The sequence below is a fragment of the Rhinatrema bivittatum genome, chromosome 2, assembly GCF_901001135.1.
Source record: "Rhinatrema bivittatum chromosome 2, aRhiBiv1.1, whole genome shotgun sequence".
Lineage (NCBI taxonomy): Eukaryota > Metazoa > Chordata > Amphibia > Gymnophiona > Rhinatrematidae > Rhinatrema > Rhinatrema bivittatum.
The window spans coordinates 427,935,172-427,959,064 of NC_042616.1; the positions used below are offsets into that span (position 1 = coordinate 427,935,172).

The window sequence follows — 23,893 nt, forward strand, 5'->3', positions numbered from 1 at the left end:
AGTGGATGAGTTTAAAGCAAAAAAAATGTAAAATCCTGCGCACAAAAACTTAAAATTCTGCAAACTTTATATTGGTCAAAATAACACAATTTACATGACAGTCTTTAATTCTTTAGCAAACCTGCAAGTTAACAAAATCTGGAAAAACTGAAAATGAATGGTCCTCCATAAGAGAGGAGTTGGGGCCTGAGAGGGCAAAGTGGCCAGGGGAGTAGGGAGAGAGAGTGGGAGGGACACTCTTACATTGAATTTCTAGGGAAATTCTGCTCAAAATATTTAAAATTCTGCATCTTGAAGTAATAACTTTTTTTTCTGTATTAATTTAAAATGTAATTACTCTTAGACTGTCATGTAAATTGTGTTATTTTGACCAATATAAAGTTTGCAGAATTTTAAGTTTTCGTGCGCAGAAATCCCCCAGGAGTACCCCATCCATCCTTCATGGGGAAGGAGGAAAAAACTTGCATCTTACAGACAGACCACTAGGCTATTTTTTTCCGGTTGTGCAGGAAAAATGGCAGTGTGTGGGTCCAACTACTTTTGGACAATCCCCACAGAGGTACCTATGAAAATCTGCCGGCTATTGTAAGGGGCTGGCAAGATGAGCTTCTGCCTAGGACACCAGGCCAGGGGGCGTCAATGTGTCATGCCATCACTATCACTACCCCAGCAGTATCAAGTTCCTGCATGGGAGTGTCATTGGAGAGGGAACCTCCTCCCTGAAAGCCAGGAGCACCATTTACTCTGGAAATGGTCCAGGTCATAAGTAGCTATAGTACCTGAATGTAACCTGCTTTGAAGTGCCAAATGGTGAAATATAAATAAGTGCATGTGTGCCATCACCAGCTCCCTACAGACTGCAAGTAACTGTCATTCACGCCCTGGAGCCTGCACTTGTGGAGGTAGCCCGCCCCTATCAAACTCCTTCAGAGCTACCGAGGAGTCTCCCAACCTCCTTTACTCTTTGGATTTTCAGAGCCAGAAATCTCATCTACCACGTTTTAGGCTACAATCTGATGTTTTAATGTGGGCTACAAATCCTGCTTAAAATCTAGTAACACTGCAAACAAGGACGGCAGGACATGCAATTCTTTCACAGCAGAGGAAACGGGGGGGGGAACGTACATGATATAAACCCAAGAAGAAGACATGCTTTGATATGCCTTTGTTCTACTCTAGACCCAGGCTCGTTGGGAACAGCGTCCCACATCGGTAACGAAGATGGTGAATAAACACACTAAAAAGAAGACGAGACCGCCTGCTTCCACAATCTTCCTTTTTAGCCTATGTCTACTTACCCCAGCCATAAACTACACCTCCCAGCGTGCTCTGAGGCCGCGCATGCGCTTCCCGTCGCTTTCCAGCATGGCGACGGTGCTCTCTCGAGCGCTGAAGCTGCCAGGTGAGAGCGGTGCCAAGAGGGTAGGGGGGATTAGGGACGGACCGCGAGCGACCGGTTTTAATGCGCGGGCCGTTGCACTGGTGGGAAAGAACGGGGAAGAGAGTGTCCCTCCGCCTCTTCCCCCCCACTGGGAGCGAACCTGGGGTGACGTCACGCTCCAGGGTGGTGTAGTCGCTGCTGCAGACCTGAGGAGAGGGCATCTAGCGGACAGATAATTCCGGCCTGGGGAGAGGAGGGTAACTGGTGTTAGTATTTGGATCAGGGTGTGCAGATACACCGTTATGTACACAATGTGGTGATGAAAGGCAGTGTCTTTTTCTTTCTTTCTTTCAAGTGGGCGTTATGCTCAGACCAATAGAGACCTGATGGAAGCAGGCGTGTTTGGGGTTTCTGGCGACATTTTAATGTATTTATTTATTAGCAATTTATAACTCGCTTTTGCACTACAAATGCTCAAGGCAAGGTACATTATCAGAAAGTAGCATAAAATGTAAACCTTGACCCATTAAAAATAAAATGTAGAAACCCAAATCAAAAACGTATCAAAACGGAAACAGCTGTAAAGAGTTCACACATCAAAGGCCTATTGAAACATTTCCAACAATGAACAAGAAATGTTAAACTCATTGTTAAATCGGATCATGGTGCATTTTGGGTTCGCTTGCCTTTACCTACGTGGCCAATTAATTTATTTAGTTAGTGTATTTGGCTCATGCCTTTTCAACTTAATCCTGAAGACACACCTAACTAATTAGGCTCAGATATTCATAATAAATATGCATACAAGATATGCAAAATTGTCTCTCTCATGATAGGTACTCTGAAAACTCAACTGGTTAGGTGTTCTTTCGGGACATGGTTGGGAAAAGATGCATTGTAGTGAGCATTATGTACAGGAAAAGAAAATGGTGTAGTGAATGGAATTTTAACTTTTGAAATCCTGTCTTGTGCTAAATTGAATCAATAGACGTGACAGCCCAGCCTTTGGAGAATGTTGGAAAAGTACAGCTGTCTCAAATTTGAAAATGCTTATTTCACTTCAGGAATGAAATAATTTTTTGAAAAACTTTATTTAAACCAGCACAGAAGACATACAATAGGTCAGAAATGTGAAAAAACAATATATATTGGAACATCACAGGCAATCCCATTCATACCCACATCAGTCCTTTGAATACATTTCCTTCTGCCCCCTAAAGTAATGAAATTGGATATCTAAGGAAAAATGCTGATAATTTTCTGAGGTTGGGAGGAAAACAGGTGGCAGCAAGTTTTAAAAATATATTTTAGTAATATCCATAAATACTTCTTGAATAACCCTGAAAATAGGGATTCCTTTCTTAAAATCGAATAGTTTCTTATCTTTCAGAGCAATAAACCTGTCTGTCTTTTTTTATTTTTTTAAACTCCAATTCAGGCTCAACAGTTTTTAATTCACTTAAGGCAAATGTATGTAAGCAGTTATTTTGTGTACTGTACAAGACTGGGCAATTTCCTGCTGTTTAAAGACAGGACAGTAAGGTCTAATCTTCCAGAGATAGGCTAGTGCCACATAATACTTTTCCAACAATGCATATTATAGTCTTCCATCAGGTGAGAACAGAGTAAGCAAAAGATAGCATTCTGCCTGCTGCCTCTTACAGAGGGACCCATGGATTTCTTCAGTCCAAGTGTTCTGGTTTTATTGATTTTTCTCCTTTTATAGTCTGCCCTTTCCAAAAGAGCCCAGAACACAACCCCACCCCTTCTCTGCACATATTAAAAAATGGGGTTTTGCAGGGTTTCTTGTCTATTTATGAGCCATAAATTGTACTGCCTGTCACTTTTTGATCACCCATTATCCCCCCCCCCCGATCCTCTCTCATTGACTCTCATTGGAATGCTTTTTATGATTCAATATTTTCTGGTAATGAGCTTTGATAACCTGTGACCTTGATTAAGAGCTTTGAATTAGCACATATGTTGCCAAAGTATTACATAAAATCTGAACAAAATATATTCCAAAGCTGTCAGTCTAACTGTTTAAGAAGGAACCCAGCCAGTGCTGTTTATTTAAAGTTTATTCAAATGGCAGAGCCCTTAGATAAACCTTGCCAAGTGAAAGTACCTTTTGCATTTCTGGTCTGATACAGAGATAAGGCAGATCCAAGATACTGTGTGCAGCGTATACAGCAATCCAGTACTGAAAGGCAGCCAGAGCAAATACCATATCTTAATAGTTAATTCATTGAAAGCCTAAGTACAGTCAGTGATAATGCACAGGTGACTGAATATGCATTACGGGCAATGGCACAACCTAAATGGTTTCTATTGTGCAGTGCATTTAAAGGAGAAATGCTGCTAACAGAAGAGCACAGACTATTCTGCCAGTTCAGAAGCATCTCTGAATCAAGCCATATTTAAGGCCTTTGTAAAGACTGGCACGCATGCAATTGTCTGAGTTACAGTTTGAAGAGCATTTCATGCAATTGGGGCAACTGTTGAGAAGGCTCTCTTGTGCGTTCAGCTAATGAGGGCATGCCTCAAGGTGCTTGCACATTGTGAAACAGCTTGTGGACCAGAATAGCATCTTTATAATCAATTCTCCATTGAAAGGGAAGCCAGTGTAGGGCGCAGAGATAAAGTGTAATACGTTCGGGTCCCTTTTTAATTGACGAGCAGCCGAGTTTTGAATAATTTGCAATGGACGAACAGTGTTAGCTGGTAGGCCTAGGTATAACCAATTGTATTGCATAACAAATTATGCTACTGCTTCCCTGGAAATATTAACCATTGCAAAACAGTGCGAAAATCACCATGAATTAGTTAATGGTTTCAAGTGATGGAGCATTCTCAAGTTTATTAAATGAGAAGGTGACAACACACTTAAATTGAGGTTGCATTGTCAGATGCTGGTCCAAAATGATGCCCTAGTTTTTGACCTTTTGCGTGATGGAAATTTTGTGGCCTGAGAATTAAAAAAAAAGTTGGCACGTTAATTACTGGGAATCTGCTTAAAATTATTATTTTTTTTTCTCTATATTCAAGACAAGCCTATTTATGAGACAGTCATCCAATAATTGAAAATTTATTTTCGTCCCACAGATCGGCCCAGACGCATGGGTTTTTCTCCCCTACCAGCAGATGGAGACAGAGGAGAAAAGTTGTACTGTACCCATGGTTCATGTTACCATTTGCAGTCATTCAGTATTCTCTGTCTCCAGCAGACGGCAGAGGTACTGAAATCCTTCAGTCGGAAGAAATTGCTTCCCAGGGGTGTTAGGTCCTGGATAGGGACCATCGCCCTGGTAGAGTAGGAGCAAGCAGGGGGTCGGTGGGTCTTGGTGGTTTTTGCCCTATGCTGGGGGGGAAACTTGATAGCCAGTGGTATGATTTCCTCTGTTCCTGCCCCCCTTCCTCTCCCCCTCTGGCTCCCAGACTGATGGCAGCATCAGTTTTCCAGGAAAGTACTTTTTTACATTTCTTTCCTTATTTTTGCTGGAATGTTGTTTTGGGTGAAAGTCTAGCTCTTAAAGTTTTTTTCCTGGGGGTCGCAAAAAAAAAAAAAAAAAAAAAGAGAGAGAGAGGCAGAGGAATCAGGATTGTCCGTTGCTCGGAGAGAGGAATTTGGCAGGCAGACCAGGCGGTGGGTGGCTGATAAGGTCAATAACTGCTGGAGCGTGTGAGACCACGTTGCTGGGGGGGGCAGAGCCTCGGGGAGGATTCTTGTACAGCGGTTGGCAAGAGCAGCACAAGTGCTGGAAATGGTGGCTTCCACGGAGCGTGGACAGCACTGCAACACGAATGGTAGCAAAGGCAGCAAAACCTCCGCCGCCTCGTCTGTGTGGGGCCGATGCCAGTGGCAGGAAGGGTCCTTTAGGCTCAGGGAGTGCCGTGAATGCTTGGAAGAAGGCTGCAGGAAAGAAGCCATTACCGCCGGTTGCAGAGGCAGGCAGAACAGATCTGCGGTGTAGTGTGGAGCAGTGTTCATTTTATCTACTTTTCACTAAGCTCAGAGAGTGGAGGGGGAGGGGTAGGCCTCTCTTTCTCCCTTGTCCCCTGGTGGCAGAGACCCCTGATTCGGCCTGGGAGGGAGGTCTGATGGGACTGGGGATTCCCTGGAAAGGGGGAATTGGTTCAGAAGAGGCCTTTTTCTACAGAGTTTTGCTTCTTGTGCACAAGGCCTTTCTAGCTAGGAAGGAAGCCATAGTGAAGAGACCAGGATCCAGGGGGAATTAATGGCCTCCTAAAGTGTAGAAGTTGCCCTCCCCTGGGGGGGGGGGGGGGCCTGGAGAACGAGGTCTTGGCTCGTTTCACTAAGCTGAAACAGGTCGCAGATCCAGACATTGACGGGAAATCCAAAGGTTCTGGGAGGATATGGGGGGGTGACCCATTCCTGGATCTTCCCGGAGTTGAAGATGAAGAAAAGGGGGAGATCCCAGTAGTAAAAGGTGATGACCCTAAAGTGGTTCGTCGTTTCCGTAAGGAGAAGTTGAGTACAATGATTTTTCAGGTTCTAAAGCAACTGGGGATAAAGGAATCCGTGGTAGAGAGTTGGAGCATGAGGGTGAAGATCCCATCATGGCGGGGCTTAGCGGTCCTGCTCGGGCTTTTCCTTTCCATTGTATGACGAAGGCCCTGGTTTTTCAGGAGTGGGACACTACGAAGGTGGGGAAAGTCATGGTGAAGCTTTACCCATTGTCTGAAGAGGCCTTAGAGGTGGTACTGCCCAGGTCACATACCAGGCCTTTAAATATATAGTCCCATATTTATGGAACTAATGCCCTTTGGAGATCCATTTGATGAATGAATGCTCATCTTTTAGAAAGATGTTAAAAAAAAATCAAATTATTTCTTAAAATGTTTAATTAAATGATTCAGGTATATTGTTAGAGTAGGTAGGCTTTTGCATGTAAATAAGCAAGGGGGCATGCAGAGCCCCTTGATGGTTCAGGAGACAAGTCTGCTGTTTTCTTGGGTGGAATGCTAATTATCCCAAAAAGAGCTGGAAAAACAAATCAATTCTAATAGAGAAAATTCCGCTAAATGATAAAGGCTCTTATTGTATGTAAAGAGTGACCATCATACAGCGCCCTTGCAACTGGAAGCTTATGCTGAGAAAGCTTTTATGAGCGCTGGGGCTTTATAATCATAGGTCACTTGTGTGCTCATAGAAAAAAGTCTATGAAAATAATATATTATTATTATTCTCATAGACTTTATATACGGTATTATTCTCATAGACATTTTTCTATGAGCACACAAGAAGTGACCTATGATTATAAAGCCCCAGCGCTCATAAAAGCCTTTCTCAGCATAAGCTTCCAGCTGCAAGGGCGCTGTATGATGGTCACTCTTTACATACAATAAGAGCCTTTATCATTTAGCGGAATTTTCTCTCTTAGTTTCCTTGGGTGGAGCAGACCCTCTTCCATCTTTCCACGGTCCACGTTGCAGGAGCGTAGACTGTTCAGGCTGGATTTCTGTGCAGAAACAGAATAGATATTGGTGAGTGGAAACTCAAGCCGGGAGACTTTCCAACTATTAGTTCATCTGTGGGGTTCTCCCTTCATAGATCCGATAGCAATAATGTAGGAATGCAAAGGTCGACAGATTCTACCAGGCATCTGTTTTGCAGAATCTGTGTACGTAGGGATGGAGAGAGATGTGAAACCTCCTGGTAACTTGTTTTCATCTTCTTGTCTGAGCTCACTTAATCCTTTTAGTGTTTATTAACCCAGGCCATTTCTCATCACTAATCATGTACGTCTGGAAAGTGTCTGGTGAGAGGCCGACCTCTCAGCTAGGGTTGCTGCATGTCTTAAAGAGCAGGCTAATAATCCATGCGTGGATTTACCCATGCGTGTGGGAACTTGAAGTTCTGCTGTTTTTAAGGGAAACCTGTGATTTGAGTTTTGGAAATGCTGTGTAGAAATGGCTTGGTGATAAAAAAAAAAAAAGTTATCTGTTGATGTGACCGATAGTAAAGGCTGGATGTGAGGGATTTTTGCAAGTGGTATGGCATTACTGTTGTGGAGATACCAGAGACCAAAAAAGAGATGCGGCAGTTCTTTAAAAGGGAAGAGTGGCATGACAACGAGGGGGGCAGTAAAGAAAAGGGGAGAGAGAAATAATGAAGTCTTAACCACAGATGGGAAAAACCACAGGCACCTAAAATCCAGCACATGGTGCCAGCCTAGGCAGAAGAGCAGGTGCTGCAGGTTAGCCCATGCCAGAGCAGAGACTGCAGCAGATGGCGAGAAGACGCTTGGCAGTGGATAAACAGCTCTCCTCTTCCTAATCAAAAGCAGGACGAGGACACCTTAACGAATAGTTCCCATGTTTTTGCAGCTACCTCAGGAGCTGAAGGCAAGTGAGAACCGATTCTTGGATCAGTTTCAGCTTTTGTCAGGCTGATTACAGTTTGGGGTTTACCAGTGGCTACGTAGGTGGTGTGTTTCGAGATGGGATCACAGTTAAAATGGATTTGTTTTGTTTCTGTATTGTTTTTATTGTTATCAGAATTTTTGTAGTGGATTATATTTATTATAAATATACTGTTTATAGATCTTTGTATTTTGAATGTGTAAAGTTTTTGATGTACATTACATGTAATTCTGATGTATACTGGCAGATTGTTTTTAATATTTATTTTATGGATTGGAGTCTGCCTTGTTGTTGGAAAGCGTGGAATATGAATTTTTAAATTAAGTTGAGATGTTGGAGGTTGAAAGAAGAGGGAAAAGGAGAGAGTAGCTGGAGGGGAGGACAGAGCAGGGAGCCAAAAGCAGCAAAAACAAACAAGTGCCAAGAAATTCCTTAAAGATAGACCCCCTAAAAAAAAGAGGTAAGTGCAAAAAAATTTTTTTAATGATAAATTAATTCCCAGACTCTTAAAAATATTTTTGGATGGCACACAAATTTTTCTAAATATTTTTCCATTCTTGGTCTTTTGTTTGTGGCTAGTTGGCTGTCGAGGCCAGTTTTACTCCTGGGAGAATGAACTCAGAATTTTGGAAAATTTAGTTTTGTTTCATTAGTTTAGAAATAATAGTTGAGCAAGAAACTAGAAACCATAAAACTGGGCAGGAGAAAAAAAAAAGGCGAGTCAGTACCTAGGACAGATCCTTTATGCCCAGCTTCTATTTCTAGAATTTTCCTTGAACCCTGTGGGGTGGGAAATGTGCCTGTCTGGCGCACAAAAAAAAACAGAGTTGGGTGTGCAGACAACTTTGATTTTTCTGGTTATCAGTTTTAGAAATCTGCCTGTTTAAACCAAGAGTTTTTGAGTCCTCAAGATATTGCCCAAAACGATAGGACTCTGAGATTTCCTGCCTATAGGCTGACCGAGAGAAAGTTCACTCTGTACTCGGGTGAAGGAGAGATACTGTTCACATAACATTCAGGGCACAATTAATGCATAATTCTAAATGTGGTGATGTAAACAACTCTCATTTTACATTGCTGGGGGGTGAAAGGGCTAGAAAGGTAGGGTATATTTTGGGATTTGTGCCAGTTAGCATGTCAGGATGCTCCTTATAGTATTAGACGCTGCTTGTAGCTCCTAAATTATTAAGCTTCTACCAGCATAGAAGTCCATTCATATTCAGGAGAGAATAGCGCTAATGAAAACCCCACTGTTTTTTAATGAATCTGTGAAATTCTGAAATGTAAAAACCCACAGAACAGAAAAATCCACGCAGGACCCTCTTTTTTTTTTTTTTTTTTAACTACTGACCATGAAAATATAGGACAGATCTGGACCTAGGCTTGATCCCTGAGACATTACACTTCTGTCCCCTACCCCCCCCCCCAAATCCATTATTTTTTGGAGTAAACTCTACTTTTGCTGCTCTCGGTTACCCATCTGTCAACGCAGAAACACTAGAAAAGCTTTGCAGTGTTAAAGAAAAGTCTCCACAGATTTCAGGTGTTCCTGCTCATAAGGAGCCTCCACAATTCAGCCACCATCATTTCTCATCTTCCTCTTTACTGCAACAATCCACTGGGCCAAGAAAGCAATGTGCAGCTTTCTCCAGAGCTGAGATCTGGCTGTTTTTGCTCAAAGACTCTTAGTTATTTTTGTTGTTGTGCATTCTGTCTGTCTTCTTTACTTAGATAGTAAGCTCAAGAAAGTAGGGGACTGTCCATTTATTTGTCTCTGTGTAGCAAATCGTGATAATATCACACCAGCTGCAGGTCCTGTGCTTTTTTAGCTTGGCGCCTCACTTGGGGAAGTTTTTGTTGTAAAAGGAGTTGTCAAAAACAGACAAGGAACCATTCGCGCTATACAGAGAAAGAGCTTGCCTATTGAGGGGGAGGCAACTTCCAAAGGGATGTCTGCGGGTAAAGGTGCATTTACCCATGGAAACACCTTCTCCCCCCCCCCCCCTTTTGAAAATTGACCCAAAGCTTCTCTGGGGAAAGGGGTGGCGCTGGAGGTCAGGGCAGAGTGGGCTGTTGAAAGCGCGCACAAGGGTTTCATCTTGAAATCCCTGCGTGTTCTTTCCCTATCTCTACCCCATGTACTTTGCGCCTGCAAGATATTCAGAGCCCAGAATCGCCAAGGCACTGGCTGATGAATTTTGAAATTCATTTGTGGACCCACGGGTGCCAAGCTAAGCAGAAGTATTAAGAATAGCCCTCTTAATGACCAAATTCGTTCTCCCTGCAATTATATAGTGGAGCGATCAGAAGAAATGTATCCGTTGTAGGGTGCAAGAAATCAACATACGCACATTTATGTCTCGCTTCCCTATTGTGGGGGTAATTTTACATGGGACGTGTGTGCATAAAGCAGTGTTTTCTCCAAAGACAAGCAGGCTGTCAATATTCAAGTGGGATGACATCATCAGATGGAGCCCAGCCCGGAACTTTTATGTCAAAGTTCTAGAACTTTGTGCCTTACTGAGCATGCCCAGCATGCTAACAATCCATGAAAGGGCCTCTTCAGCCTCTTTTTTTTTTTTTTTCTTTTTTGCAGAACCCACCGGTCATGGTTCCTCAGTCTTTTGCTCCTAGGCCTCTGTTTTTGTGTGTTTGGATTGCAGGATTATTTGTTGCGGGGCCCTGCAGTCATCTGTCTGTCTCTGTGCTGGGCTAGTGTACCAATGGTGCTCAACAGGTGTTGATTCTTTTCCTGCCATTGAGTTTCACTTTGCCTCCCTTCTTTTCCAGTTGATCATGTCTAGCAGGTTCCAGCGATGCTCTTGGTGTGCTAGGATTGTGTCTATCACTGATCATCATGATAGTTGTATCCTGTGCCTGGGGGCATCATATGTCCAGCAGTATCACCTGTGCGCAACTATGATCTCAAAGGGACAATGGTGTTGACTGGAATGTTGGAAAAGCAGTTCGGGTACTGGCAGTTAGATTTACTGACACCGACGGACCCAAGAGCTGCCCCAGTAGAGAATGTTGTTGAGCATCAATATATTCCTGAGGAACAGGCCCTCGCCTGGTTCTTCCTGATTGCAGAAGGCAAAGAGTTCTGCCTCTTGGACACCAGCATCAAGGAGTTCTGATGCCAGGCATCGGAAGAAGTCTCAGAAGCACTAGCATCGATCTCCATCGGTATGCGATGCCAGGAGCAGGCTTGAAGTGGCTGCATCTGCGAACCTCCAAAGCGTTCCCATGGTGAGGAGAGTTTATCCTTGCCAATGGCCTGGGGATCTGTGCCAGTCTCCAAGGTTCCAGGTGTCTGCCACCAATACAGATGTCTGTTCCCAGGAAGACATGGCCATCCCTCCTGCCTCCCAATTGATATTGGTACTGGCTATTTTTGAGAAGGAATTGTATAAGAAGATCCAGTAGACCTTGGTGTTGTGGCTTCAAGAGCATCAGGACCACGGAGGGCTGAAATCTAGCTGCTGCATGACTCCCTTCAGATGCCTGATAGCTTTGCTGGTTCCCAGAGGGGAATTGAGATCATTGTCTGCCACTCTGCTGGTGATCTCCAGTCCACTGGGGGAGTAAACTTCCCTGGGGGTGCTAGAACTCGCTGGGATCCAGGCCAAAGCAACTAAATGAACCCATCTTAGGATTTGGCTCCGAATTGGACTGGGCACTGTCAGCATCCTCATTACCGGCCTACCAGTTAGGGTCTGTGTCAGAGTTCTCATGGAGGTATGACTAAAGAACAGACAGTGCCCCTGAAGGGAAGGAGTCAACCCCTCTCCTCTTCCAGAGAGAAGGAAGTCTCCTCCTGCAGAGCTTTCCATCACTGGATTTGTCTGGAGAATGGCGGAGGCCATTCTGTTTACGTTGCTGATGGAGGATGAAATAAGAACCAAGATGCTGGACATCCTCCAGTTTGTGGAGTCCCTTAAGAAGGTCATGGCAATCCCAGTTCACGAAATCCTTTAGGATGTATATATGAGGGTGTGAGAGAACCCCTTCTCTGTGGCTCCCATCAACAGGAAGGCAGATGTGATTTATCTCATCTAGAAGGCTACAATTTCAAAAGAGGCAGTTTCTGAATCAATCTGTGATAGTTGAATCTGGTCTCAAGAGGCAGAGGACTCCTTTCTCAGTCCCCCCAGGAAAGGAGGCTCTGACCTTTGACAGCCTAGGGAGGAAAGTGTTTCAGGGAGCTATGCTAAATGCCCTCATAGCCTCCTCCCAGCTCTTTATGGGCCAGTACATGCAGGTCCTACTGAAACAGATGCAGAGGGTAGCCGAGCAGCTTCTGCAAATGCAGCAAGATGCTCTCCAGTTACTCATGGATAAGGGAATGGATTGCGGAAAACACATGGTCTGCTTGACCTTTAATAATTTTGAAACGGCATCGAGAGTTTCTGACGTGGGAATTGGCACCCACAGACTTACTTGGCTGTGGGCCTCAGAGGTCCAGAAAAGACTCGCAGACATGCTATATGCTGGAGAGAATCTCTTTTTAGAGATAGGTAAAAACAGCGGTGGCACAGATTTGTGAGCACTATTCAGTGCTGCAGTAGCTCTCCACTGCCACTCCATACCAGCTCTCTTCCTCCTCTTCCTGGAGGTATCCGAGGATGGGTTAGATGAGGCACTATTTCCACTTGAGGAAATGCTACCCCTCTGCTTCTTTGGTCCCAGACATAACTGGACCCACGTGCCTATCCAAGGCAGCAGCAAGCATCTGAGCCACAGCAAGCACAGTAGCTTGTATTTCTGTACTCATGCCAGAGAGTCTTCCGATTGGAGGCAAACTGAGTTTTTATATAAACTATTGGGCCACCGTAACTTCGGACATGTGGGTCCTCGGCATCTTAAGAAGAGGGTAAAAATTAAATGTATTGGGTCTCCAACCAAATCGGTCTCCGGACCTCTGTTGGAGTCAGTCACTGCATCAGAACTGCTTCAAAAGGAGCTCTTCTCTCTCTCAGAAACCAAGGCAGTTGAACTCATTCCACCAGGGAAGAGAGTTAGGGATTTTCTTACAAGTATTTCTAGATTCCAAAGAAAACAGGAGGACTCTGTCCCATCCTAGATCTAAAGGCCTTAAATACATTTCTAAAAAGAGGAAAGTTCAAGATGATTTCCCTGAGCACCTTAATCCCTCTTCAAAAAGGGGACTGGCTGTGCTCTCTAAATCTCAAGGATGCTTACACCCACATAGAAATTATTCCCCCATCACAGGAAATATATGTTCCTGTTCATACTCCAGATCAGTCCAGACAAGTGAGTTTTGCATCCCTACCAGCAGATGGAGGCAGAGAATAAAAATCTTTCAGGCACTGTTACTTAACTGAGCCTCAGAATTTCTTTGTTTCCTGCAGATGGTAGAGGTGAAAACCTGCAGTCTGAACTTAGTTTAAAAAGAAATAGAAGAAGTGAAGACTAGTGCTCTCAGAGGAGTTAGGTTCCTTCGTGGGCCATCCTTCTGGTTGAACAGGGTGAACAGAGGGTTTGGTAATCCCTAGCCAGACTTGACCCTTGATTTCCAGGGGAAAGGAAAGCCAGGGGTCCTGGTTTCCTTGTTCCCCCTGAGGCCTTCTTATCTGCCCTGTTGATTGGACCAGCTGGGCGCACCCAGAAACAGAAAAGTATATGTTCCCTTTGTTTTTTTAAATCTGGGTTGCTCTGGCTGTGCCTTTAAAAAAAAAAAGAAAAAGTGTAGTGAAGGACTTCTCTTGGCGGTTGGGGGTGCAAAGGGAAGTGCGCGCAGCTCGACTTCAGTACCCAGGCTGGGACAGCCTGCTCTGGGTTATTTTTGGCTATGGGCCGTGACGCGATTCATGGTGCCTCCCGTGGAGCGCAGGAAAGTTTGTTGGGCCTGTGGTATGAGACGATTTCACTTCAATGTCGGCTGTGCCTCTGGAGGTGAAGGGACCTTGGAAGAGGGCTCAGCAGGTGGACGCTACATGCGGTCTGCAGGGCCCCATTCAGGAGGCCCCAGAGGAGTTGAAGGAGATGGCAGCCATTTTGCCTCCACGTGGCAGGAGGCCTGTAACGGATAGGGAGTTCAAAGACTCCTCTCTCCCCTTTTCTCCAGTACAACATGGGTCTGGAGAGGATAGAGAAGAGACAGGGGAGCCAGGAGAGGACCTGGTGGATAAGGAAGACAGTGGGTCTGATGGGTTTTCCACAGATTTTGTGTTTTTGCTACATGAGGCCTATCTTGCTAAGAAGGAAGCTGTGGGTAAGCAGTCAGACACCCAGAAGCCTTGAGCTGAGGCGCCCCCCCCAGGTCTGGGACACTTGGGAGTGGAGGAGAACTCTTTGGATGATTTGGAGGGAGACGCTCCTCAGGAGGGTTCGTGAAATGATCTGGGTGCTGATCCTGCTGCTGCCCCGGTGGGCAGTGACCCTGATGCAGAGGACATTTCTCTCACGGAAGGGGACGACCCTAGGGTAGTGAGATTTGTTCCATAAGGAGGAGTTGCAGCCTCTTATCCCCCAGGTGCTGGAAGAACTGGGCATCGAGGTCACGCAGGAGGATTTGAACAACGAGGGTGTGAACCTGGTATTGGACGGGCTGCGTGGACAGCCAAAGGCTTTCCCTTTGCCGAAGAAGGTGAAGAAGCTGATTGACCAGGAATAGGATTTTCCTGAGGAAGGTCTGAAGGTGGCCAGGCTATGATCAGGTTGTATCATTTGCTGGAGGACATTTTGGAGGTTTGGAAGCTTCCTAAGGTGGATGTGGCGGTGCCTGCTGTGACCAAGAAGATGGCCATTCCCATGGCAGCATTGGCAGCTGTAAAAAGTGTCAAGGATCTTGTTAGTGATCTTGTTAAAGAGGCTGTTTGAGGTCTCAGCTCTGAGCCTTAAAGCTGTGGTTTGTGTTAGCCTAATGCAGAGAGCTTATTTGTGCTGGGTGCAGAGGCGCAGGAGAAGACAACGGGGACTTCTGCTGATTCCAGGCAGGAGGCTTGGTTAGAGGCAGGGGTGGCCTATGTGGCGGATGCTCTGTGTGATATGGTTCAGATGTTAGCCAGGAATATGGTGTCCACTGTAGCCACTCAGACTCCTGTGGTTATGTAATTGGTCAGCGGATGTGTGGTCAAAAGCGCAGCTTTGTAATCTCCCCTTCAAAGGAAAGCTGCTGTTTGGGGAGAATCTGGAGAATCCGATGAACATTTGGCGGATTCTAAAGGGAACAAATTGCCTGAAGATAAGAAAGTGAGCAAGAAGACCTTTCTGCCGCACACTCGCTTTCGGGAAATGTGGAGATTTCAATCCAACAGGAGTTGTTCCGGATCCACACAGAAGCAGGGTTCAAGAAGGCAGCAGTCCTTTTGAGGGACATATAGACCGGCCAGAGATAGCTCCGGACAGGGTTCCAGAGTTGCTAAGTCCGTCCAATGAAGGCAGGCTGGTCCACTCCTCTCTGGAAGCTGTTGGAGGAAGGTTGTCCCGTTTTTACAAGGAATGGCCCAGAATCACTTCTGATCAGTGGGTTCTGGAAGTGATAAGGGACGGCCTCGTCTTACGATTTTTGTGCCCCAGCAAGGAAGCCTATGTATCCTGTTGTGCTTCACCTGTCAAGCAGGTGACATGTTGCTAAGGCTGCAACGCTTGGAATCCATCGTCCTGGTTCCTTGGGGAGAATAAGGTTGAGGAAGATATTTGGTTTACTTTGTGGTTCCCAAGAAGGAGAGTTCCTTTCGGCCCATTCTAGATCTGCCAAAGGTCAGTGTGTCCTTGTGGGTGCTGCGCTTTTGTATGGAGTTTCTTGCGTCCTTGTAAATAACGGAAGCATGTCTGCACATTTCCTTCTGAGCAGACCATCAAAAATTTCTGCATTTCACGATGCTAGGAGAATATTTTCAGTTTTGAGTGCTTCCCTTCGGGCTGGTGACAGCACCATGAACATTCACAAAGGTGGTGATGGTGGTGTGGCAGCGGCCCTCAGAAGGGAAGGGATATTGGTGCTGGACAATTGGCTCATTTGAGCGAAGTCAGAGAAGGAGTGTCTCTGTTCCATTCAAGTTATGGAGCATCTGAGGTCCCTGGGCTGGGTGATAAACCTAGCAAAGAGCCACTTGGAACTGTTTCAATCATTAGAATATCTGGGGGCGCGATTCGACACCCAGTTAGGCAAGGTGTTTCTTACCCTAGAGAGAGGGTGGTCAAGTTGCAGTTGCAAGTAGTTCGACTGCTGGATCTTTTGGTTCCCAAAGTCTGTGATTATTTACAAGTGCAGGGTTCCATGGTATCTACCCTGGATTTGGTGCCATGGACCTTTGCTTACATGCGAACTCTCCAGAAGGTTCTTGTGTCCCATTGGAATCCCTTGTCTGAGGAGTTTCAGCCACCGTTGCCACTCCAGGGGGGGGATCCAGATCCGATCTCTCATGGTAGCTATCTCATTTCAGTTTGGAAAAAGGAGTGGATCTAGAAGTTCCAGACTGGGTCTATGTGACTACAGATGCCAGCCTCAGTGGTTGGGGAGTGGTATGTCAGGGATTGACGGCCCAAGGGCAGTGGTCTCCGGTGGAGGCGCCCTGATCAATCAACCATTTGGAAACGAGAGCAGTTTGCAGGGCATTACTTATCTGTCTTCCTCGGATTCAGGGGCATACGGTGCGCTTGTTCTCAGACAATGGGACGGCAGTGGCCTACATCAATCATCAGGGCAGAATGAAGAGTTGTTTAGTGGCTCAGGAGGTTCAGGAACTCTTCACCTGGGTGGACCAACATCTAGAAGTACTAGCAGCTTCGCACGTGGCAGGTGTGGACAATGTACAAATGGATTATCTCAGAAGGCAACAGCTGGACCTGGGAGAATGGGAGCTGTTAGCAGAGGGCTTTGCCCTCATTCGGCGCAGGTGGGGCGAGGCCCAGTTCGATCCCATGGCAATGCAGAATACCAAGGCAATCAGGTTTTTTAGCTGCCGCAGGGAATTCGGCTTGGAAGCTATCGACACTGGTTCATGGCCAGTGAGACTTCTACTCCTCGTATTTCCCCCGTGGCCGCTCGTAGGTCAGATGCTATGGCACATCGAATAACATCCAGGAAGAGTGATCCTGGTGGCGCCAGAATGGCCATGCTGTCCATAGTTTGTGGATCTGGTTCAGCTGAACTCTTTTTTTTTTTTTTAAATCAAGGTGCTCACACACAGTCTAAAAGAAATTACCTACCTTTCTTAGCTTTTAATCAAGGCACACACGATAAAAGTTAATATACCCCACAATTTCACCTCTCCCCAAACTTTTAGGGGTCCATATTCAGCTACTGAGTGGCTGGATATACTTATCCGGCTAACCTTTAAGATAGCTGGGTATATTCAGTGGTACTACTGCACCGCTGAGTATCCCAGTTAAATTGGCCAGATGGGTATATCTAGCTAACTTTAGACCTGCCTGCAGTGCAGCCAGAGTTGGCTGGTTGGGTTTACCGGCTTACTCCAAATATCTGAGTTGGCCAGTGAACCTAACTGGCTAATTCTGCTTCTCCCTGGAATGCCTACCGCCCACCCCAGTATCACCCCTGACATGTCTGGCTAAAATCTAGCCAGATATAGAGTTATCTGGCTGGAATGTAGCTGGATATGTCTCCAAATATCATGGATAAGCCATTTAGACGGAGAAGTTTTCAGTTGTCCATCTAAATGGCTTTTGAATATCGACCCCCTTAATTTCCAGTATTACCCAGCAAGTAATACTTACCAATCCTCTTCAGTCACCAGCCAAATAACCTTCTCCTCTCAACTCTCTCAGGATTGAGGATTACTGAGCTCTTCCCCTGCAATATATCATGTATTTCAAAGGCAAATTAGTACTGCATTACATAGTTGCACAGAATTCCCCCAGGAGCAATCTGGCTTTATCAGTTATGTCTCTGTTGAGATTTTTATCTCAAAATATTCAGTATATTTATAATGCTTCACACCTAGTGTACTGATTTTCAGTTGATGTCATACTTTATACGCTTATAATGCCAAGTACATTTTTTTTCATTTTTGGTTCTGTAGATGATTAGCAGAAGATTTTCTGATGCTTTGTCTTAATCATTTTCTTTGTTATGGAGTTTTTAAATGCCTACTTCTTAGGTTCTAGTGTTGTGCTGATAAAACATACATAAATTAAAACATAAAATGAAATAAAGTTAAAATCAGCAAACATCATAATAAATACAAAAAAATATTCTGCCAGAAAGAACTTTATACTAAAAATGATCTTGTTACGAGCGCGCGCGGGAGCGGTCGTCTCGGGCGGGTGGTGAGCCCTTGGGCCACGGCAGGACCCCAGGAGGAGCCCAAGGCCACACCGTGGGAGGTGAGCTGAGCAGGCATGGTGAGCCAGGCAGGCAGGAACAGAAGCAGGGAGTCCGACCCTCAGCCGGACCTGCGTGCCCAGGGTAGCCAACACGGGGAAGTTGACTAATGAACGGTCCTCCGACTGTTCCCGGCCCTTTCGGACCTGCCGCAGGGAACGGCAATGGGCAGCAGGCCGGACAGAGGCGAGGGCAGACAGAGTCCTTAAACAGAAGACATCAGACGGGGCAGAAGCAGGCTGAAGCAAGACGGAGACATCAGGACAAGGGCTGAAGCGAGACACAGGAAAGGTCCAGGCGAGCAAGAACTCCGATGCTGGGATACTCACATCCGAAGCCCCCTCGGCTGGCAGAAGCTCAAGAGCCCGTGGGACGAATCCCTCCTGTTGGCCACTCCAGGGCCCAACAGGACAGAAGGCTCAGGAACCAGGTCAAGGCAGAGACAGGAAGACATCCGGACAAGGGCTGAAGCAGACACTGTAGACAAGGCTGGACGGAAACATTGCACTGTCCATCAGGGCGCCCTACTCAGCCCACCCGTGGGACTGAGTCACGGACCACCCTGTCCCAGACGCGCCCTACACAGCCCAGGAAGGCTGGTCGCGGACCACGCTGAGAAGGAGGGCGCGGGGAAGACCCAGGCGAACAGGAACTCCGATGCTGGGATACTCACATCCGAAGCCCCCTCGGCTGGCAGAAACAGGAGCAGACATCAGGCAAAGACACTGGACTAGGAACCATGGAAGACCTGGATCAGCACGGTTACAGCCAACTGTAAGGCCTGATCGAAGGCCAGACATCAGGAAGCAGACATCCGGACAGAGACAGAAGGCAAGGTACCATCTAGACAAGGCAGACCACGGTGGACCTGGATCAGGCAAGGTTACAGGCAACTGTATAACCCTGATCGAAGGCCCTTTGCAAGTGAACAGGCAGTCCTTAAATACTGGAGGCAGAAGGCAACTCCCTGGGAGGAGCTTGCCAGGACCGCCCACCGCTGGTCCTATAAGTCAGGTGGAGAGCTGCGGGCCAGCCCCTAGGAGAAGGGCGTCGCCAAACAGGAAGTCCAAACGCAGAGGCATGCAAGCCACAGGCACAGCTAGGCCTCTCAGGCCCTGGAGCAAGTTCCGGATGTAACACAGGCGAGGCCCTGGCTTCAAGGCGGCCTCTGGAGGAAGGTAAGAGACCTCCTGTAGCGCAGCAGCAGGGGGGATCGCAACAGATCTAATCAAGCAAAAGCCTATCTAAACAGAAATGTTTTCTATCTTATCTTATAGAATTTCCCTCCAATATGGAGTCTATCAGAGGTTTTTGAGAAAGTGAGTTCTCTATGGTTCTTCATCCCTACTGTATTAAAGACTATTCTTCCACTAAATTATAAGTAAAATCTGTAAATCCCTTAGACATTTTTGATTTGTGATTATAGAAACTCGAAAATAATTAAATACTATCCCTTCTTCACCAGCAGCATCATCCTCTTCACCTCTCCCAATATCTCACTGTTCCTCCTCCCATCCCACTCAACTGACGGAAAATTAAGACACCCTCTTCAACCAGCAGTGACTACTGGGTCAGAGAGAGCGCTCCTTTAGTCTCTTCTTCAAGGGCTCTGGTACAGTGCAGATAAGTATTGCTGGTGGCAATGACTCCCAAGTCTATCAGAGCCATGACTCTGGTGCAGCAACGGACAGCTCTGGAGCTCACAGATCTTGCATGTGTCATTGCTCCCCCACCCCCCTACTCAGCAGTCAGCGTGCCGGCAAAAAATTATAGAGCCTGTAAGGAAATTTTTAAAAGTCCTACACGCGCCAAAGCCAGGAAATACTTGTAGAAGTTGGGCCGGCATGCGGCACGTGGGTTTTAGAAAGCATGTGAGTACGCACATCTCTCCTGATACACGCACAAAAGTTTTTTTGAAAAAAAGGGGCGGGATGTGGTCTGGGCAGGACATGGGTATTCCTAAATTTCTCAATGAAATCTGCACTTAAATATTTACACGCACAAGCGTGCACTGAGTTACCCTACCACGTAAATTTAGTTCTGCTATAAATGTGTGTAAGAGCCTAAAACAAAACAAACTTAAAGAGGTTAGCCGGTTTTTAAGGGTTGGGGCTAACAGGGTAAAAGGAAAGCAAATTAATTAGGAGGTTAGGAAGTCCTATCCTTTAACTGGCTAAACTGGGAATGAACTGGGGAACCAGGTAATTGCATTGGTGTGCATGTCACATAAAATTCTCCAATTTACATGGTAGAGGTGGCATTTGCGCGCACATGCACATTTCTATATAAAATTGTGCACATATATGTGTGTACAGCCTATTTTGTACATGCCTATTTTGTATATGCATATATGTTAAAATATGGCTGCATGAGCCGGCATACGTGTGTACATGTGCACCCTGTGTTCCTGGTGGCGATTTTTTCGGCTAGGTGAATTTTGGAGCTACAAACCTTTTCGTGCAGACATCCTTCTTTGCGGATTTCGGATGACGGAGTCTCATTGCATGCGGTGCCTTCCTTTTTACCCAAAGTCGTGTCAGCCTTTCATCTTAGCTAGTTGGTGGAATTGCCAGGCTTTCCATGCCTGACGTCTGATTCACCCCATGCAAGAGAGCTTCACCTTTTGGATCTGCGTCTGGTCCTATTGCGGTATCTTGGGGTGGCAAATGACTTTCGGAGGTCGGACCATTTCTTTGTTTTATTCAGTGGACCAAAGAAGGGGTTGCAAAGTGGCTAAGAGCACAAATGCAAGATGGTTGAAGGAAGCAATTATTTCAGCCTGTATCTGTAAGGTTTGGTCGTTCTGGAAGGGTTGCCGGTGCATTCTACTAGGGTGCAGGCAGCCTCCTGGATGGAGTGTCAATTGGTTTCTCTGCAGGAGATTTGTCGAGCAGTGACTTGGTCTTCTTTGCATACTTTTACTAAACATTACCGTTTGGATGTTAGGGTTCCGGAGAAGGCCACGTTTGGTGAAAGTGTGCTGCGTGCAGGCCTTTCAGGTTCCCACCCAGTGTAGAGGGGCTTGGGTACATCCCACTTGTCTGGACTGATCTGGGGTATGAACAGGAAAGGAAAATTCATTCTTACCTGCTAATTTTTGTTCCTGGAATACTACAGATCATTCCAGACCCCTGGCTCTTTATTGTTACGAAAGACCTTTCCCACGTCTAGATGTTGCTGGTGATGCAGAATTTGAACAAGATTGTATATAGTTTAAGCTATTTTGAGATTGGAAGTTTTTTCATTGCCCTAAGTTGAAGGTTCAGTTTTGTTGGGGGTTCCAACTTCTTCCTCAGCTCGCTCTAGAGGGGGAAAACCTTAGAGTTTGGGGAAGTAGTCATCTTGGCTTGAGTACAGGTTAATGCTAAGGGACTGCTGATGGCACTCTCGGTTAAGTAGTAGTGCCTGAAAGTTTTTTATTCTTTGTCTCCATTTGCTGGCAGGAATGCAAAACCCTCTTGTCTAGACTGATCTGTGGCATTCCAGGAACAAAAATTAGCAGGTAAGAACCAATTTTTCGATTTGTTGTGGGAAACCGTCATTACCAGTACCGCATACTTCCCTTTGGCCTACTGTCAGCCCTGCATGTCTTCACCAAATGCCTTGCTGTAGTGGTGGCACATTATGCAAGCTGGAGGTGTATGTGTATCCCTATTTGGATGATTGACTGGTCAAGAGCACATCACTAGCGGATGCCACAGAATAGATGTGCAAAACCATCCTAGTGTTGGGAGTTACCAGGGTTCACTATCAAATACCCCAAGTCTCGCTTGAGCCAGTCATCCCAATTGGAGTTTATCGGCGCTCTGCTAGACACGAATCATGCAAGAGCCTTCCTTACATAACAGAGGGCTATCACTTTGATATCCATGGTGGAAAGGATTAAGATGTCAACAGATTTCAGTGTGGGACATGTTGAGGATGTTGGGCCTTATGGCATCCACTGTGCATATCACTCCTTTGGCACATCTCCATATGAGGAGAGCCCAAAGGAACCTCCGATCTCAGTGGCTGTAGGCAGTACAATTCCAATCTGACTAGGGGTATATCCTTCCAAATTTCTCTGGTCCAAATTATCCTCACCATGGTTGCATCCAACCTGGGATGGGGAGCTCATGTAGAGGGTTCTATATGCAGGGTATTTAGTCTGCTCAGGAAAAGCTTCATCAGATAACCTTCTGGAGTTAAGGGTTAGTTGGTATGTGCTAAAGCAGGGGTCAGGAACCTATGGCTCGGGAGCCGGATATGGCTCTTTTGATGGCTGCATCTGGCTCGCAGACAAATCTTTAATAAAAAAGTAAAAATTTAACAAAATTCCCCACCCTCCTGACGCCCCCCAAGACCTCCAAAATTAATTTACTACAACCCCCACCCCTCCTGCCCCCCCCCCCCAAGACCTGCCAGAAGTCCCTGGTGGTCCAGCGGGGGTCCAGGAGCGGTCCGGGAGCCATCTCCTGGACTTGGGCTGTTGGCTGCCAGTAGTCAAAATGGCGCCGACGGCCCTTTGCCCTCACTATGTCACAGGGGCTACCCGCCACCATTGGTCGACCCCAGTGACATAGTGAGGGCAAAGGGCCGTCGGCGCCATTTTGACTACTGGCAGCCAACAGCCCAAGTCCAGGAGATGGCTCCCGGACCCCCGCTGGACCACCAGGGAATTTTGGCAGGTCCTGGGGGGGGGGTCAGGAGGGTGGGGTTTGTAGTAAATTAATTTTGGAGGTCTTGGGGGGTGTCAGGAGGGTGGGGGGTTTTGTTAGATTTTTACTTTTCTATTAAAGATTTGTCTGCGAGCCCTGAACCCCCGCTGGATCACCAGGGACGTTTGGCAGGTCTTGGGGGGGGGTTTAGGAGGATGGGGGGTTGTAGTAAATTAATTTGGCAGGTCTTGGGGGCGTCAGGAGAGTAGGGGGTTGTAGTTAGTATGGCTCTCACGGAATTACATTTTAAAATATGTGGCTTTCATGGCTCTCTCAGCCAAAAAGGTTCCCGACCCCTGTGCTAAAGGCTTGTGTGTGTGTGTGTGTGTGTGTGTGTGTGTGTGTGTGTGTGTGGAGGGGGGGGGGAGGGGGAAAGTGAAGTGAGAGACTGTGTGTGGGAATGAGAGCCTGTATGTTTGGAGAGATGCATGTGAGACCCTCTGTGTGTTTGTGAGAGACAGCATGTGAGACTTAGAGAACCTGTGTGTATGAGAGTGACAGCATGTGAAAGAAAGCTAGTGTGTATGTATGAGAGAGACAGTTTGTGAGAATGAGAGCCTGAGTTTGTGTTGGAGGAAGGGAAGAAGACGGAGAGAGAAGAAACAGAAAAAAGAGAGAGAACCTGTGTGTATGAGAGTGACAGCATGTGAAAGAAAGCTAGTGTGTATGTATGAGAGAGACAGTGTGTGAGAATGAGAGCCTGAGTTTGTGTTGGAGGAAGGGAAGAAGACGGAGAGAGAAGAAACAGAAAAAAGAGAGACCCTGTGAAAGGAATTGGCAAAACACCAAGAAAGGGAACGTGGAAAAAAAAAGCATGTGACCAACTGAGTAGAAAACTAAGATCAGACAGCAAAGGTGTAAAAAAATAAAATAAAATAAAATAAATTTGCATTTTTAGTGATTGGCATATGTTATCTTTGGGAGTGTTCAAGAGTAGCACTTTCTCTAGAACTTTCCTCATGATGTACGAGATCAGCATGGAGGAACTGGAAGCTTTGCAAATTTTTAATACCGCGAGGCCTTCACAGAGGAGGCAGCAGAGTGGGCTTCAGTGCCAGTAAAATAAAATTATTGCCTTACCTGCTAATTTTCGTTCCTGTAGTACCATGGATCATC

The 23,893-nt window shown here is 46.1% G+C and overlaps 1 protein-coding gene across 3 annotated transcripts in view; it reads left to right on the forward strand.

Annotated features, from left to right (window-relative positions):
• Positions 1-1,326: 1,326 nt before the first annotated feature.
• The window catches only part of FAM234B (family with sequence similarity 234 member B), a 95,821-nt gene continuing 73,254 nt past the window's right edge, over positions 1,327-23,893 (forward strand). For all 3 annotated transcript variants that reach the window (XM_029590283.1, XM_029590285.1, XM_029590284.1), the window contains exon 1: positions 1,327-1,402. In XM_029590283.1, the coding sequence (XP_029446143.1) occupies positions 1,342-1,402 (61 nt within the window). In that variant the 5' untranslated portion in view covers positions 1,327-1,341. The remainder of the gene's footprint in view (positions 1,403-23,893) is intronic.